This window comes from Mustelus asterias, chromosome X (assembly GCF_964213995.1).
Source record: "Mustelus asterias chromosome X, sMusAst1.hap1.1, whole genome shotgun sequence".
Taxonomy (NCBI): Eukaryota; Metazoa; Chordata; class Chondrichthyes; order Carcharhiniformes; family Triakidae; genus Mustelus; species Mustelus asterias.
The window spans coordinates 8,436,576-8,455,649 of record NC_135834.1 but is presented as its reverse complement, the minus strand read 5'-3'; the positions used below and the strand labels follow the sequence as shown (position 1 = coordinate 8,455,649).

Genomic DNA, 19,074 nt, shown 5'->3' with positions numbered 1-19,074 from the left:
GGGTGATCTTATAGAGGTCTATAAAATAATGAGGGGCATAGATCAGCTAGATAGTCAACATCTTTTCCCTAAGGTGGGGGTGTCTAAAACTAGAGGGCATAGGTTTAAGGTGAGAGGGGAGAGATACAAAAGGGCCCAGAGGGGCAATTTTTTCACACAGAGGGTGGTGAGTGTCTGGAACAAGCTGCCAGAGGCAGTAGTAGAGGCGGGTACAATTTTGTCTTTTAAAAATCATTTAGACAGTTACATGGGTAAGCTGGGTACAGAGGGATATGGGCCAAACGTGGGCAATTGGGACTAGCTTAGGGGTTTTAAAAAAAAGGGCGCATGGACAAGTTGGGCCGAAGGGCCTGTTTCCGTGGTGTAAACCTCTATGACTCCATGGCTCCATGAATCTATCTTTGGACACTAAGGGGCAATTTAGCACGGCCAATCCACCTAACCTACATATCTTTGGACACTAAGGGACAATTTAGCACGGCCAATCCCCCTAACCTGCACATCTTTGGACACTAAGGGACAATTTAGCACGGCCAATCCCCCTAACCTACACATCTTTGGACTGTGGGAGAAAACCGGAGCACCTGGAGGAAACCCAAGCAGACACGAGGAGAACGTGCAGACTCCATGCAGACAGTGACCCAAGGCCAGAATCGAACCCAGGCGCTGTGAGGCAGTAGTGCTAACCACTGTGCCACCCCCAGTAAGAGGTGATTACAGTAAGGAGGGACAATATCTTGGAAGGGTCTTCAAATGAGGCTTTGTAGGTAAAGCTTAGGAATAAAATAGTGGTAATCGCATTGCAGGGAATGTATTATTGGCCCCCAAACAGCCAGCGGGCAATAGAGGAGCAGATATGTAGACAATTTACTGAGGTGTGTAAAAATAATAAGTCTAATTATATTCAGGGATTTCAATGCCCAAACATTAATTGGGATAGTCGACTTAAAGGGTTTGGAGGGGGCGGCTTTCTTGAAATGTAATCAGGAAGAGCTTTTTACGTCAACATGTGGACGATCCAACAAGAGACAGTGCAGTGTTGGATCTAATTCGGGAGAGCAAAGCCAGTCAAGTGTTCGAGGTGGGAGTGGGGGAGCATCTGAGAGATAGCGATCACAACACAGTACGGTTTCAGTTTGTTATGGGAAAGGAAAAAGATGGGTCTGCAAAAAATGGTTTTGGATTGGGGGAAAGACAGATTTGATTAGAATGAGACAGGATCTGGCCAAAGTAAACTGGGAATAGCTTCTTGTGGGAATATCTACAGCAGAGCAGGGGGAGGGGAGGGCTTGGCCATTTGAAAAGGAAATTGGGAGTGTCCAGGCCCAACATGTTCCCTTGAGGGAGAAATGTAGGAGCAACAAGTGCAGAGAACCCTGGATGTGTAGAAATACAGTAAGAAGTTTAACAACACCAGGTTAAAGTCCAACAGGTTTATTTGGTAGCAAAAGCCACACAAGCTTTCGAAGCTCCAAACCCCTTCTTCAGGTGAGTGGGAATTCTGTTCACAAACAGAGCATATAAAGACACAAACTCAATTTACATGAATAATGGTTGGAATGCGAATACTTACAGCTAATCAAGTCTTTAAGAAACAAAACAACGTGAGTGGAGAGAGCATCAAGACAGGCTAAAAAGATGTGTATTGTCTCCAGACAAGACAGCCAGTGAAACTCTGCAGGTCCAGGCAACTGTGGGGGTTACAAATAGTGTGACATGAACCCAATATCCTGGTTGAGGCCGTCCTCGTGTGTGCGGAACTTGGCTATCAGTTTCTGCTCAGCGACTCTGCGCCGTCGTGTGTCGCGAAGGCGCATCGAGTCTGACGGCGCCTTTACATGGCCAATCAACCTAACCTACACATCTTTGGACTGTGGGAGGAAACCGGAGCATCCGGAGGAAACCCACACAGACACAAGGAGAACATGCAGACTCCACACAGACAGTGACGGCGCAGAGTCGCTGAGCAGAAACTGATAGCCAAGTTCCGCACACACAAGGACGGCCTCAACCGGGATATTGGGTTCATGTCACACTATTTGTAACCCCCACAGTTGCCTGGACCTGCAGAGTTTCACTGGCTGTCTTGTCTGGAGACAATACACATCTCTTTAGCCTGTCTTGATGCTCTCTCCACTCACGTTGTTTTGTTTCTTAAAGACTTGATTAGTTGTAAGTATTCGCATTCCAACCATTATTCATGTAAATTGAGTTTGTGTCTTTATAAGCTCTGTTTGTGAACAGAATTCCCACTCACCTGAAGAAGGGGCTTAGAGCTCCGAAAGCTTGTGTGGCTTTTGCTACCAAATAAACCTGTTGGACTTTAACCTGGTGTTGTTAAACTTCTTACTGTGTTTACCCCAGTGCAACGCCGGCATCTCCACGTCATGTGTAGAAATATTCTCATGTGTAGAAATATTCAGGACTGGATATGTAAGAAAAGAAAGGTTTTTGGCAGGTACAAAGAGAATAAATCAATGGCGGCATTAGTGGAGAATAGAAAGGGCAAGGGGGTAATTAAGAAAACAATTAGGAATGCAAAGAGGGGATATGAGAAAGCTCTAGCTGGTAAAAGTAGTGAATATCCCAAGATATTCTATAAGTATATGCTAAATTGCCCCTTAGTGTCAGGGGAACTAGCTAGGGTAAGTGCATGGGGTTATGGGGATAGGGCCTGGGTGGGATTGTGGTTGGTGCAGACTCGAATGGGCTGAATGGCCTCCTTCTGCGCTGTAGGATTCTATGATTCTATGTCAATGGGAAGAGGGGAGGTCTCAGAGGATTGGAGAATAGCCAATGTTGTTCCTTTGTTTAAGAAGGGTAGCAAGAATAATCCAGGTAATTACAGGCCGGTGAGCCTTACATCAGTGGTAGGGAAATTATTGGAGAGGATTCTTCGAGACAGGATTTATTCCCACTTGGAATTAAGTGGACGTATTAGCGAGAGGCAACATGGTTTTGTGAAAGGGAGGTAGTATCTCACTAAATTGATCGAGATTTTCAAGGAAGTGACGAAGATGATTGATGAGGGTAGGGCAGTGGATGTTGTCTACATGGACTTCAGTAAGGCCTTTGACAAGGTCCCTCATGGCAGACTGGTGCAGAAGGTGAAGTCGCATGGGATCAGAGGTGAGCTGGCAAGGTGGATACAAAACTGGCTCGGTCAAAGAGGACAGAGGATAGCAGTGGAAGGGTGCATTTCTGAATGGAGGGCTGTGACAAGTGGCGTTCCTCAGGGATCAGTGCTGGGACCTTTGCTGTTTGTAATATATATAAATGATTTGGAGGAAAATGTAACTGGTTTGATTAGTAAGTTTGCAGATGACACAAAGGTTGGTGGATTTGTGGACAGCGATGAGGACCATCAGAGGATACAGCAGGATATAGATTGGTTGGAGGCTTGGGCGGAGAGATGGCAGATGGAGTTTAATCCAGACAAATGTGAGGTAATGCATTCTGGAAGGTCTAATACAGATAGGAAATATACAGTAAATGGCAGAACCCTTTAGAGTATTGATAGGCAGAGGGATCTGGGTGTACAGGTACACAGGTCACTGAAAGTGGCAATGCAGGTGGAGAAGGTAGTCAAGAAGGCATACGGCATGCTTGCCTTCATCGGCCAGGGTATTGAGTTTAAAAATTGGCAAGTCATGTTGCAGCTTTATAGAACCTTAGTTAGGCCGCACTTGGAATATTGTGTTCAATTCTGGTCGCCACACTACCAGAAGGATGTGGAGGCTTTGGAGAGGGTACAGAAAAGATTTACCAGGATGTTGCCTGGTATAGAGGGCATTAACTATGAGGAGAGGTTGGAGAAACTTGGTTTGTTCTCACTGGAATGACGGAGGTTGAGGGGCGACCTGATAGAAGTCTACAAGATTATGAGAGGCATGGACAGAATGGATAGTCAGAAGCTTTTTCCCAGGGCGGAAGAGTCAATTACGAGGGGGCATAGGTTCAGGTGCGAGGGGCAAGGTTTAAAGGAGATGTACGAGTTAGATTTTTTACACAGAGGGTGGTGGGTGCCTGGAACTCGTTGTTGGGAGAGGTAGTGGAAGCGGATACGGTAGTGACTTTTAAGGGGCGTCTGGACAAATACATGAATAGGATGGGAATAGAGGGATATGGTCCCCGGAAGGGTCGGGGGTTTTAGTTCAGTTGGGCAGCATGGTCGGTGCAGGCGTGGAGGGCCGAAGGGCCTGTTCCTGTGCTGTAATTTTCTTTGTTCTTTTGACAACCAGGGAAAGATCAGGGCCTATTCGGGACCAAGGGGGAAATCAGTGCGTGGAGCCGGAGGACATTGGTAGGGTATTAAATGAGTGCTTCACATCTATCTTCACCCGGGAGAAGGAGGATGTAGGTACAGAATTCGGGGAGAGAGACTGCGAGGTCTCTGAGCAAAATTGACATAACAAGCTATTGGAAGTGTTGGCAGGCTTAAAAGTGGATAAATCTCCAGGTCCGGATGAATTGTGTCCCAGGCTGCTGTGGGAGGCAAGGGAAGAAATTACAGGGGCTCTGACCCAAATTTTTAATCCCTCTCTGGCCACCGGTGCCAGAGGACTGGAGAACAGCTAATGTGTTTCCACTATTTAAGAATGGCTGTGGAGATAAACCAGGCACAGTGGTTAGCACTCCAGCTTCACAGCGCCAGGGACCCGGGTTCGATTCCCAGCTTGGGTCACTGTTTGAGTGGAGTCTGCACATTCTCCCCGTGTCTGCGTGGGTTTCCTCCGGGTGCTCCGGTTTCCTCCCACAGTCCGAAAGACGTGCAGGTTAGGTGGATTGGCCATGCTAAATTGCCCCTTAGTGTCAGCGGGGCTAGCTAGGGTAAATGCGTGGGGTTATGGGGATAAGGCCTGGGTGGGATTGTGGTCGGTGCAGACTCGATGGGCCGAATGGCCTCCTTCTGCACTGTAGGATTCTATGATTCTATGAAATAGGTGGGGCTGTGGGGACAGGGCCTGGTTGGATACTCTGTTGAAGAGTCGGTACAGACTCGATGGGCCAAATGGTCTCCTTACAAGTACATGAATAGGGATGGAATAGAGGGATATGGACCGAGTAAGGGCAGAAGGGTTTTTTTAGTTTAGTTGGGGCATCTTGATCGGCACGGGCTTGGAGGGCCGAAGGGCCTTTCCCTGTACTGTACTGTTCTTTGTTCCTCATTCTTTGCAACTACAGACCAGTGAGTCTCACGTCAGTGGTGGGGAAACGATTGGAGAAACTTCTGAAGGAGAGAATCCATCTCCACTTGGAGAGACAAGGATTGATCAGGCAGAGTCAGCATGGCTTCATCAGAGGGAGGTCATGCCTCACAAATGTATTTGAATTTTTTGAGGAGGTGTTCGGGTGTGTAGATGAGGGGAGTGCAGTTGATGTAGTTTATATGGATTTCAGCAAAGCCTTTGACAAAGTCCCACATGGAAAACTGATAAAGAAGGTTAAAGCACCAGGGATCCCATGGTAACTTTGGCAAGTTGGATCCAAAACTGGCTTCGTGGTAAGAATGGAGTGTCGAATCATAGAATCCTACAGTGCAGAAGGAGGCCATTCGGCCCATCGAGTCTGCACTGACCACAATCCCACCCAGGCCCTATCCCCATAACCCCATTCATTTACCCTAGCTAGTCTCCCTGACACTGAGGGGAATTTTAGCATGGCCAATCCACCTAACCCGCACATCTTTGGACACTAAGGGACAATTTAGCATGGCCAATCCATCTAACCTGCACATCTTTGGACACTAAGGGGCAATTTAGCATGGCCAATCCATCTAACCAGCACATCTTTGGACTGTGGGAGGAAACCGGAGCACCCAGAGGAAACCCACGCAGACACAGGGAGAACGTGCAGACTCCACACTGACAGTCACTCGAGGCTGGAATTGAACCCGGGTCCCTGGCGCTGTGAGGCTGCAGTGCTAACCACTGTGCCACCCATAAGGTAAAAGCATATGGGATCCCGGGGTAACTTTGGCAAGTTGGATCCAAAACTGGCTTAGTGGTAAGAATGGAGTGTGGGCCTTAAGCAGCCATGACCTTATTAAATGGAAGGCCAGGCTCGAAGGGCCAAATGGCCTACTCCTGTGCCTCTTGTGAACTGCAAATGTGGGGAAGGGCTTGAAAACTATAGCAATGAGTGAATGAAAAATAATAGGCAGGGGAAGGAGATGGGGAAAACTGAGGGCGGGGGGATGGATGGGTAATGCTGTCCACTCTCCCTCAATAAAACACTCATCTCCAAACTGCTACCCGTGCAAGTGTCTCAGAAAAGAGGTTCTACTGGTAAATAAAGACAAAAGTCCAAACTGTTCTCCTCAATCCTGCATTGTGCCACTATACTTGATGAGGGCAGGTGGCAAATACTCCACTAGAATCTCAGGTAGTTATAGCCTCCTCTGCTGTAGGCCGCCAGCCTGGGCAGTGAATCCCGCGAGGGCCCCCTGACTCACTCTCTCTGGGCCCTCCCTATAAAAGTTCTCAGGCATTCACAATTTGTTTTTAATAAATGCTCCCTTTTCTGCATTTTCTCTCTCTCTCTCTCTCTTCCCTGTCCCAAATCTTAGCTGGAGAGACACCTCGAGAGCTTGCAGGTTGTGGGCCGGATGTGCGCATAGCAGTAGCTCCTACCTGGGCCTCTTGTGTTCTCTTGACTGTATCGGGGATACAGCGGCTTTGCAGGGACAGACACTATCTGCCCCCTTGATGAACAAGGCCAAATGTAATCTGGCACCATCGTAGGAAGAGGGGGAGGCCATTCGGCCCCCCCTGAGCCTGTTCCACCAGTCAATGGGACTATGGCCTTTGCTAACAGTGCGCTTTCTGCCCTGTTCTGTGGGTTTAAGAAAACCCATTTCTAACACTGCCCAACTAAAAGGAAGAATTTCATCTGATTTGTGCAAACTGGGTTCCATTCGAAACCCGGGTCCCATCCCCCGGGTGCAGAGTGTGTACCAACTACAAGATACATCGCAGGAAGTCAACAATCCTCCTGAGACAGCACCTTCCAAACCCAGGACGCCTGCCATCTAGAAGGACAAGGGCAGCAGATACCCGGGAATATCACCAGCTGCAAGTTCCACGCCAAGTCACTCACCATCCTGACTTGGAAATATATCGCCGTTCCTTCACTGTCGCTGGGTCAAAATCCAAGAACTCCCTCCCTAACAGCATCGTGGGTGTACCTACACCACATGGACTGACTGGTGTCCAATAACAATCCTGGAACTCCCTCCCTACCAGCACTGTGGATGTACCTACACCACATGGACTGACTAATGTCCAATAACAATCCTGGAACTCCCTCCCTAACAGCACTGTGGGTGTACCTACACCACATGGACTGACTGATGTCCAATAACAACCCTGGAACTCCCTCCCTAACAGCACTGTGGGTGTACCTACACCACACGGACTGACTGATGTCCAATAACAATCCTGGAACTCACTCCCGAACAGCACTGTGGATGTACCTACACCACATGGACTGACTGATGTCCAATAACAATCCTGGAACTCCCTCCCTAACAGCACTGTGGGTGTACCTACACCACATGGACTGACTGATGTCCAATAACAATCCTGGAACTCACTCCCTAACAGCACTGTGGGTGTACCTACACCACATGGACTGACTGATGTCCAATAACAATCCTGGAACTCCCTCCCTAACAGCACTGTGGGTGTACCTACACCACACGGACTGACTGATGTCCAATAACAATCCTGGAACTCCCTCCCTAACAGCACTGTGGGTGTACCTACACCACACGGACTGACTGATGTCCAATAACAATCCTGGAACTCCTTCCCTAACAGCACTGTGGGTGTACCTACACCACATGGACTGACTGATGTCCAATAACAATCCTGGAACTCCCTCCCTAACAGCACTGTGGGTGTACCTACACCACATGGACTGACTGATGTCCAATACCAATCCTGGAACTCCCTCCCTAACAGCACTGTGGGTGTACCTTCACCACATGGACTGACTGGTGTCCAATAACAATCCTGGAACTCCCTCCCTAACAGCACTGTGGGTGTACCTACACCACATGGACTGACTGATGTCCAATAACAATCCTGGAACTCCCTCCCTAACAGCACTGTGGGTGTACCTACACCACATGGACTGACTGGTGTCCAATAACAATCCTGGAACTCCCTCCCTAACAGCACTGTGGGTGTACCTACACCACATGGACTGACTGATGTCCAATAACAATCCTGGAACTCCCTCCCTAACAGCACTGTGGGTGTACCTACACCACATGGCCTGACTGATGTCCAATAACAAGCCTGGAACTCCCTCCCTAACAGCACTGTGGGTGTACCTGCACCACATGGACTGACTGATGTCCAATAACAATCCTGGAACTCCCTCCCTAACAGCACTGTGGGTGTACCTACACCACATGGACTGACCGATGTCCAATAACAATCCTGGAACTCACTCCCTAACAGCACTGTGGATGTATCTACACCACAGGTACTGCAGTGGGTTCAAGAGGCGGCTCACCACCACCTTTTCAAGGGGCAATTAGGGATGGGCAATAAATGCTGGACCCAGCCAGCGACTGTAATAAGTCCATCGCTCGCCTTTCAGTGAGAGGAACACCTGACGAAGGTTCACCCAGACTCGAAACGTTGGCTCTATTCTCTCTCCACAGATGCTGTCAGACCTGCTGAGATTTTCCAACATTTTCTGTCTCTGTTTCAGATTCCAGCGTCTGCAGTAATGTGTCTTTACCTCAGGAACAGGGCCATTGACTAACATTTTCCCCTTCAACCGCCCCACGACCTATTTCTCTCCCAGCCGAGTGACAATGAAAGCGATTGCTGCACCTGCAAGTTACAGCAGCCGTGCCAACTCCCACCGTCGGGCGGCATGGTGGCACAGTGCTGGGGACCCGGGTTCGATTCCTGGCTCACTGTCTGTGTGGCGTCTGCATGTTCTCCCCGTGTCTGCGTGGGTTTCCTCCGGGTGCTCCGGTTTCCTCCCACAATCTGAAAGACGTGCTGGTTAGGGTGCATTGACCCGAACAGGAGTGTGGCAACTAGGGGATTTTCACAGTAACTTCATTGCAGTGTTAATGTCAGCCTTACTTGTGACTAATAAATAAACTTTAAAACTTTACTTTTAACTGACTCAACACCGATCCTAGCACGGGGCCTGAGCCCTTCCTGGCTCGGTTGGCGAGTCAAAACTGCTGGACACCAAACCAAGCCTCCGGCCCACACACGGGTGCAAAACTGGCTCTGATACAGGACGCCGGCCTGCCGATATTACCAAAGGTGCCAAGCTCAAAATACTGCTGTTGCGACAATCAGTTAACTCACAATAACAGCGCCTTCCAACGCGCTTCTTCCCAGTGTCTTGACGGACTGCAAAAGACATGGGGAAGAAAGCACAGGACTTGTCTTCAGCGAGAACTGAGGGAGTGGTGAAAAGCTGCCTGGATGTGGTTAAATCTGGACATCTGGTCACCTTACTCTGGCAAAACCAGGCCCGACCATCATGGGTGATGAGGGGGAGGGGTGTGAGAGGGTGGGTGGCGGGGTTGAGGGGGCAAAGGGCTGCTATCGTTCAGGAAATGGTAGGGAATCGAGAAAAGGCCATTCAGCCCATCAAATCTTCGCCTTCATGCCCAATCCTTTGGATACCTTGATCGCTCTGCTGGAAGCCAAATCACTCGCTGACTATGGTTACAAAAGAATGTCAAGATGTGGAGATGCCGGCGTTGGACTGGGGTGGGCACAGTAAGAAGTCTGACAACACCAGGTTAAAGTCCAACAGGTTTATTTGGAATCACGAACTTTCGGAGCGCTGCTCCTTCATCAGGTGAGTGGGAGATCTCCCATTCACCTGACGAAGGAGCAGCGCTCCGAAAGCTAGTGGTGTTTGCTACCAAATAAACCTGTTGGACTTTAACCTGGTGTTGTTAGACTCCTTACTGGGTGTACCTACACCACATGGACTGACTGATGTCCTATAACAATCCTGGAACTCCCTCCCTAACAGCACTGTGGGTGTACCTACACCACATGGACTGACTGATGTCCAATAACAATCCTGGAACTCCCTCCCTAACAGCACTGTCGATGTACCTACACCACATGGACTGACTGATGTCCAATAACAATCCTGGAACTCCCTCCCTAACAGCACTGTGGGTGTACCTACACCACATGGACTGACTGATGTCCAATAACAATCCTGGAACTCTCTCCCTAACGGCACTGTGGGTGTACCTGCACCACATGGACTGCAGCGATTTAAGATGGCGGCTCACCACCACCTTCCTGAGGGGCAATTAGGGATGGGCAATAAACACTGACCTAGCCAGCGACACCCTCATGTGGTGAACTGATTGAAAGGAAAAAAAACGCTGACCTTTGGCAGTCGAGCAGAGATGAGCCGTGTGAGAGTTCCCCGGAAGAAAAGAGGGAGCGGGAGAGGGGCAGGTATTTACCCAAGGCCATTGCCGGTCATAGAGGAGGGGGACATCTACCCAAGGCCATTGCCGGTGGGAGAGGGAGGGCATCTACACAAGGCCATTGCCGGTGGGAGAGGGAGGGCATCTACCCAAGGCCATTGCCGGTGGGAGAGGGAGGGCATCTACACAAGGCCATTGCCGGTGGGAGAGGGAGGGCATCTACCCAAGGCCATTGCCGGTGGGAGAGGGAGGGCATCTACCCAAGGCCATTGCCGGTGGGAGAGGGAGGGCATCTACCCAAGGCCATTGCCGGTGGGAGAGGGAGGGCATCTACCCAAGGTCATTGCCAGTCAGAGAGGGTAGGGTATCTAACTAAGGCCATTGCCGGTCAGAGAGGGAGGGCATCTACCCAAGGCCATTGCCAGTCAGAGAGGGTAGGGTATCTACCTAAGGCCATTGCCGGTCAGAGAGGGAGGGCATCTACCCAAGGTCATTGCCAGTCAGAGAGGGTAGGGTATCTACCTAAGGCCAATGCCGGTCAGAGAGGGGAGGCCATTGCCGGTCAGAGGGGGGGGGGGGCATCTACCCAAGGCCATTGCCGATCGGAGATGGGAGGCCATTGCCGGTCGGAGATGGGGGGGGGGGGCTTCTACCCAAGGCCATTGCCAGTTAGAGAGGGTAGGGCATTTACCCAAGGTCATTGCTGGTTATAGAGGAGGGGGGCATCTACCCAAGGTCGTTGCTGGTTATAGAGGAGGGGGGCATCTACCCAAGGTCGTTGCTGGTTATAGAGGAGGGGGGCATCTACCCAAGGCCATTGCCGGTCGGAGAGAGGAGGGCATTGCCGGTCAGAGAGGGGGGGCATCTACCCAAGGCCATTGCCGGTCGGAGAGAGGAGGGCATTGCCGGTCAGGGGGGGGGGGGGCATCTACCCAAGGCCATTGCCGGTCGGAAAGGGGGGGTAGGATTTACCCAAGGCCATTGCCGGTCGGAGAGAGGTGGCATCTACCCAAGGCCATTGCCGGTCGGAGAGAGGAGGGCATTGCCGGTCAGAGAGGGGGGGCATTTACCCAAGGCCATTGCCGGTCGGAGAGAGGAGGGCATTGCCGGTCGGAGAGAGGTGGCATCTACCCAAGGCCATTGCCGGTCGGAGAGAGGTGGCATCTACCCAAGGCCATTGCCGGTCGCCTGTTGCTAGGCAACTAGGCCTCTGCCTTAGGCGGAGGGCCTGAATTGGATACTGGGGCTCACAACCAGGGACATTTCGATGGAGGAGGAGCTGGGATGGTGGGCGGGGGCGGGGCGGGGGGGTGTGGAGGAGAGACGGGATGGGAGAATCATCATCCTTTAAGCAATGAGAAGCGGCCTGCCTGTGCAGCCGGCAGTACAAGTGCAAGAGTGTGCGCTTACCTTTGCCATTTGGGCCTGTACCCCACTGGACTTCAATGCAGATACTGCCTTCTGTGCAGCAGATGGACTGTCGAAATCCACAAACCCATAGCCTTGAAAAAAAATCCAACAGCATCAATACAACTCAATACAAAGTGGACTTGAACAATCATTACAAGCCGGCATCGCACACCCGAACGGGCAGGGGGGAGGCATCAAACCGGGGGCCTAAACAATTGGCACAGGGCGGTCTGAGGCAGCCAGGAACTAAACAAAAAAAAACACACACACACACGCCACCTCTCCAGCCAGTGGAAGCGCTTCGGCAAAACAGGTGGGGTCATTCGAAGTTCTCAATTTCACCTCCCCCCGCGTCCCCCCCCCCCCCCCCCCCACTCCCCGCCATCTTTAATTTGCAGCGCAGCAGCATCATTAGGAACGGCATTTGCGCAGCTGCGTCTGTGCGGCCTTGCTCGGGCTTGCGGAGTCCGGTGCGCGCAACCTCGCAGCGATACTGCGTGCCTGGGTCAAACGATGCCCTGATCTCCCCCCGCCCCCACCAGCTGGGCCCACTTATGCTTGGCCGAGGTGGCGCCAGCTGACGAGTGAGCCAATGTCGGTTCGGTGAAATTCTTTTTTTTAAAACCTCGGGAAAGGAAGTCTCTCCATTCCTTCCCGCCCACTCTTCGCTGCGGTATTTCCAGCTGTTTGCGTGGAAGATGTTGTCTGGGGTCTTCCACTCAGTGCTGTGACCTTGGCGGGGACCAGAGGGCAATGGTGCTCCAGAGGGCAATGACACCGGGTGGCACACACACCACTGACCCAGGCCTGATTCCAGGCTTGTTTGAACCAAACTGGGTTTGGGAGAGGAGACTGATTGGCTGCCCCGGAGAATAGGCTTGTGCGCAAGATGAGGATCGGGTCAGGATTGGCGAGGACGCCTTGTGCTCTCAACAACAACTTGCATTTATATAGCACCTCTAATATCCTAAAAATGTTGCTGCCCCTAAGCAGGATCTGACCTAAATTTGACACCGAGCTAGCTAAGGAGATATTAGTCAGATGACCAAAAGCTTGGTCAAAGAGTTAGGTTTTAAGGAGTGGCTTAAAGAAGGAGAGGGAGGAAAGAGTTTAGAGTTTGTTTTCCATTTGTCCTGCCTCTTTCTCCTCTACACATTCACTCCATCCTATTCCATTTGTTTTCTCAAGTTAAAAGTTGTATTTATTAGTGTCACAAGTAGGCTTACATTAACACTGCAATGAAGTTACCGTGAAAATTCCCGAGTCGCCACACTCCTGTTCGGGTACACTGAGGGAGAATTCAGCATGGCCAATGCACCCTAACCAGCACGTCTTTTCGACTGTGGGAGGAAACCGGAGCAACCGGAGGAAACCCACGCAGACACGGGGGAGAATGTGCAAACTCCACACAGACAGTGACCCAAGCTGGGGATTGAACCAGGATCCCTGGCGCTGTGAGGCAGCAGTGCTAATCACTGTGCCGCCGTGTCGCCCACAGTAAGAGGTCATTCACAGTAAAGAGGGACAATATCGTCAAGTGAGGCTTTGTGGGTAGATCTAACCACTGTGCCACCGTGAATTCCAGAGTCTCAGGCTATACAGCATCGCTACCAGTAGCTGAAGATTCATATGTGATTACTGGGGAGGGGGTACCAGAGGGCACCCCATGCCCAGTGATTCAGTGAGGGCTCACCAAGACGAGGAGCGAAAAAGACAGCGATCCTTGGCCCATCGGTGAGAGTTCAGTCACCCAGTGACTTTGACTCTGGGCCCTCATATGGCTCATCCAAGGCCTGTTCATTTTTTGCTTTAAAGTCAATTTGAGCAGAACATTTTGGTTCACACAACGTGTGGCAGCCCTCTTTTTGAGAACAGGACTCCTTCGAGACAATTTGGAACAGCATGTCCTCAGCTGGTAAATTTACTGGCTGTAGTGAGTGCCTGAGACATACATGCCTGAATTAGACAAAGACAGCCGATGGTTGCCATTGACAATTTAGCATTGGCCTTCAGTGCCTGTCATCTAAGCACATAAAGTGGCCATATTTCCGACACATGGTTGGCATAAATTGCAATATCTTTTAGATATAAAATGAGGAAAGGATTGCGCTAGATTGAGATAACCTCCAACAACCTGTATGTAAATAAGGCCTTTAATGTTGAGAGATATCGCAAGATGCTTCACGAAAACATGGATGCCGTTAACGTTGAGAGATATCCCAAGATGCTTCACAAAAACATGGATGCCTTTAATGTTGAGAGATATCCCAAGATGCTTCGCAAAAACATGGATGTCAAGCTGAGGAGGATCATGTTAGGAGGGGGCAGACCCAAAGCTCCTGCCAGCCAGAGAGGTAACGAGAGAGACCCGCGCTCATTTTGCAAGGCCTGTCGAGCCCCAAGGCAGTGGCGAGGGCAAGGGCGGACATTGCCCTCAAATCAAGACCCCAGGGATGGAAGTCTCACCTAGCCTGTCCCTCCAGTAGCAGCCACAGCCTCTTTAGTGGGGTTGCCGGGCAATGCCATTAGGGAGGCCCTGACTGCTGCCGGAAGGGCAGGCACCGGAGTTTCAGGATCGCGGAGTGACCAAGGTGACAGGGAAGTAATGGGGAAAGAGTGGGGGGAGGTGTGGAAGAGGGGAAGACAGGGTGGGTAGACAGCAGGGACAGAGTGTGGTTCCCGGAGGCCCCCCCAACTTCCCTACGTCAAATCCCTTGATCAGGCACCGATGGCCGCAAAGTTGTGTCTGTCGCGCATGGCAACAGGTCCACCTGCAGTTGAGTTAATACCAGGGGTGGTGGGGTGAGGCCTTTAAGTGCTTATTAATTGGCCAGTTAAGGGCCTCAATAGGCAGTGGGACAGGATGGTCAGCCTTCCCGCCCAGAATTTAATTCTGGTGGAGACGGGAAGGCGATAGGTTCCCGTACACCAGCAACTGCCCTCCCCTCCTCCAAGTTCGCCACGAGTGTGAGCAGAAGGTTTGGCCCTCGAGTCATGAAGGCCATTCAGCACATTGACTCCATGCTGTCTCTCCTTAGACCAACCCAGTCAGTCCCATTCCCCCCCCGCTCTATCCTTGCAAATTTATTTTCCGCCAAGCGTCCATCCAATTTCCTTTTGAAATCATTCAGCTTCTGTTCTTCCACTCCCCTCGTAGGCAGCGAGTTCTAGATCATTCTCACTCGCGGTGTAAAGAAAGTTCCTCCTCACATTCCCCCATCCCTTATGCAAAACCTTAAACCTATGTCCCCCTAATCCTTGCACCATCAGCCAATCGGAACAGCATTTCTTTGTCTATCTTATCCTGTCATAATCTAGTCCACCTCGATCAAATCTCCCCTCAATCTCCTTCGCTCCAAGGAGAACAACTTCTCCGACCCCAACCTTGGAGCTAAAACCCCCTCATCCCTGGAACTCTGGGAAATCCCCCCAAGCATCCTTTTGAGAACCCTCACATCCTTCCGAAAGTGTAGGTCAGTTTGGATTCGAATTTGCCTCAATTAAGGATATGGATTCTGGATCAACTCTGTTGGCGAGACATTAGCAACGCGGAGGGCATTCAGCCCATCAGGCCTATCCCTTGAGCCGCCGTAGTTCCAGGTCCTTTAACCGACAAACAGCTGTCAATCTCACTCCTGAAAGTTTCACTTGGCCAAACCCCCAGGCTCACGAGCTTTTGAGGGGGACGGAGAGAGTTCCAGATTTCCCACTCCCCTTTGCGTGAAGAAGTGCCTCTGACATCGGCCCCTGGAAGGCCTAACTCGAATTTAAAGATTCTGCGCCCCTGGACACTCCACCGTCCCTCCAGAGGAATTTATTTCTCTCCAGTGGGTCGGGTCAGACCCTTTCGTGTCTCGAACATGTCAATAAAATCATCCCTTGACCATCTAGACCTCAAGGGAATGTAAGGCTGTCCGCAATGTGCCCGACAATTGTAACCCTTTCAGGACCCGGAAGGCGTGTGTTGCCACGCAGGACGCATTCCGAGGCCACAGTGTGGATTTGGCCCCTCAGAAGGCCATGCTGGGGTGGTGTTAAGTGAGAGGTCACCCCCCCCACCCACGCAACCTCCAGCAAGGTCACTCCAAGGCCAAGGAATAAATATGAGGTTATTCACTTTGGAAACAAGAAAAAGGCGGCAGATTACTACCTGAATGGCTGTAAATTGGGAGAGGGGAGAGTGCAGAGGGACCTGGGTGTCCTTGTGCACCAGTCGCTGAAGGTAAGCATGCAGGTGCAGCAGGCGGTAAAGAAGGCAAATGGTATGTTGGTCTTCATTGCGAGAGGTTTCGAGTACAGGAGCAGGGATGTGTTGTTGCAATTGTACAGGGCCTTGGTGAGGCCACACCTGGAATATTGTGTGCAGTTTTGGTCTCCTTTTCTGAGGAAGGATGTTCTTGCTCTCGAGGGAGTGCAGCGAAGGTTTACCAGGCTGATTCCAGGGATGGCGGGAGTGATGTATGAGGGGAGATTGACTAGGTTAGGATTGTTTTCACTGGAGTTCAGAAGAATGAGGGGGGATCTCATAGAGACTTATAAAATTCTAACAGGACTAGACAGGGTAGATGCAACGAGGATGTTCCCGATGGTGGGGGAGTCCAGAACCAGGGGTCACAGTCTGAGGATTCGGGGTAGACCATTTAGGACGGAGATGAGGAGACATTTCTTCACCCGGTGAGCCTGTGGAATTCATTCCCACAGGAAGTAGTTGATGCCAAAACATTGAATGTATTCAAGAGGCGGCTGGATATAGCACTTGGGGCGAATGGGGTTAGGCCATAAGACCATAAGACATAGGAGCGGAAGTAAGGCCATTCGGCCCATCGAGTCCACTCCACCATTCAATCATGGTTGATTTCAACTCCATTTACCCGCTCTCTCCCCATAGCCCTTAATTCCTCAATTATGGGGTGAAAGCAGGATGAGGCTATTGAGTTGGACGATCAGCCATGATGGTGATGAATGACGGAGCAGGCTCGAAGGGCCGAATGGCCTCCTCCTGCTCCTATCTTCTATGTTTCTATGAATCGATAAGTCGCTGTTGTCCACACATGAAGCTAGACCAGGAATTCTCAAATCAGTTGTTAAACTTGCCGACAAATCCTCAGCAGCCCACAATCAGCGGCCGCCAGATACTGCCTCCGCGTACCACTCGCAACCCAAGACACAGAGCAGGGAAGAAAAGAACAAAATCGAAAGACTTACATTTCCGTGGCGCCTCGTCGCAGACCCTCAGGACTTCCCCACAAGCAAATCAAGTCGTTTTGGAGTGTGGCGATCTGGAAAGGCAGCAGCCAATTCGCACACAGCGCCCTCCCACAAACTGTGCGACAACCACTCACAAATCAATGGTCACAAAACTGTTTTCAGCTTCCCCCACCGCCCCCTCCAACAGAAAGGCCATTCAGCCCCACCGTTCCGTGCCGGCCCTGCAGGCTGTGGGATAAATGTTGACCAGGACACTGGAGTTCACTCTCCAGCTTTCGGTTGAGGCTAGTTGGCCGTGTCAAGCCGAGAGAGAGAGAGCAAAATGGGGTCCTCAGTTTAAAGAGCCAGCTGGAAAATGGCATCACTGACACTGCAACACTCCCTCAGTACTGCCCTGGAGAGTCAGCCTAGTGCTTCCATCTCGGGACTTGAACTTATGGTGCCCTGACCCTGGTACCAACTGAGCAACAAGCTTCCTGGAAGTAACTTAGGTTATCTGTTCAGGATAAGCCTCGAGTCCCCACTTTATCCCAGAGCCGGAGCCCTGTTATTTTGTGGCATTAGCTGCCCAAGGATTCCCTCGATAAATGCTTGCCTTGTTCCACTGTGGGAGCATCAGAGAATGGCTGCAGCACAAAAGGAGGCTATTCAGCCCGTTGAGTCAATACTGGCTCTCTGGAAAAGCAATTCTGAGATTCCCACTCCCCACAATATTACCTCCTCTTTGAATAACGATTCCATTCTCTTTGGATTGAATCTGCCTCCCACACACTCTCAGGCAGCGCATTCCCGATCCGAACCACAAAATATTTTCTCACATTTGCCCAATCACCTTAAAGCTGAATCTTCTGGTTCGCGATCCTTCCACCAATGGGGAACGGTTTCTCCCGCTCCACTCTGTCTAGCTCTCCCTCTTGATTTTGAACACCTCTCTCAAATCTCTCAACCTTCGGTGGCACGGTGGCACAGTGGTTAGCACTGCTGCCTCACAGCGCCAGGGACCCGGGTTCGATTCCCGGCTTGGGTCACTGTCTGTGCGGAGTCTGCACGTTCTCCCCGTGTCTGCGTGGGTTTCCTCTGGGTACTCCAGTTTCCTCCCATCGTCCAAAAGACGTGCTGGTTAGGGTGCACTGGCCGTGCTAAATTCTCCCTCAATGTACCCGAACAGAAGTGTGGCGACTCGGGGATTTTCACAGTAATTTCATCGCAGTGTTAATATCAGCCTACATTACAGCCTACGGCACGAATAAATAAACTTTAAACCTTCTTCCTCTGAAGCTAGAACCACCCCAGCTTCTCCAATTCATCCTCATAACTGAAGTTCCTCATCTCTGCACTCATTCTCGTGAATCCTGTCTGCACTCTCTCTCTCTCTCTAAAGCCTTCACGTCCCAAAGTGCAGCACTCAGAACGATACTACAGACACAATACTCCAATTGACCCAGAAAATTTGCTTCCCACTAGTAAGTGGCCTAGGGAACACATACAGCAATGGGTGGCATGATGGCACAGTGGTTAGCACTGCTGCCTAACAGCGTCAGGGACCCGGGTTCAATCCCCATCTTAGGTTACTGTCTGTATGGAGTCTGCACGTTCTCCCCGTGTCTGCGTGGGTTTTCTCCCACACTCCCAAGGTTAGGGGGTTTGGCCATGTTAAATTGCCCCTTCGTTTGATTGGATAGGATTGGATTTGATTTATTATTGTCACATGCATTCGTATACAGTGAAAAGTATTGTTTGTTACACATTATACAAAGCATACCGTTCATAGAGAAGGAAAGGAGAGAGTGCAGAATATAGTGTTAAAGTCATAGCTCGGGTGTAGAGAAAGATCAACTTAATACGAGGTAGGTCCATTCAAAAGTCTGATGTCAGCAGGGAAGAAGCTGTTCTTGAGTCGGTTGGTACGTGACCTCAGACTTTTGTATCTTTTTCCCGACGGAAGAAGGTGGAAGAGAGAATGTCCGGGGTGCGTGGGGTCCTTGATTATGCTGGCTGCTTTGCCGAGGCAGCAG

At 50.7% G+C, this 19,074-nt stretch overlaps 1 protein-coding gene across 1 annotated transcript in view; it reads right to left on the bottom strand.

Moving 5' to 3' along the window:
- LOC144481837 (RNA-binding motif, single-stranded-interacting protein 3-like) overlaps positions 1-19,074 on the bottom strand; it is a 144,217-nt gene that overhangs the window by 33,477 nt on the left and 91,666 nt on the right. The window contains exon 6 of the mRNA XM_078200990.1: positions 11,852-11,943. Coding sequence (XP_078057116.1) covers positions 11,852-11,943 — 92 coding nt within the window. The remainder of the gene's footprint in view (positions 1-11,851; positions 11,944-19,074) is intronic.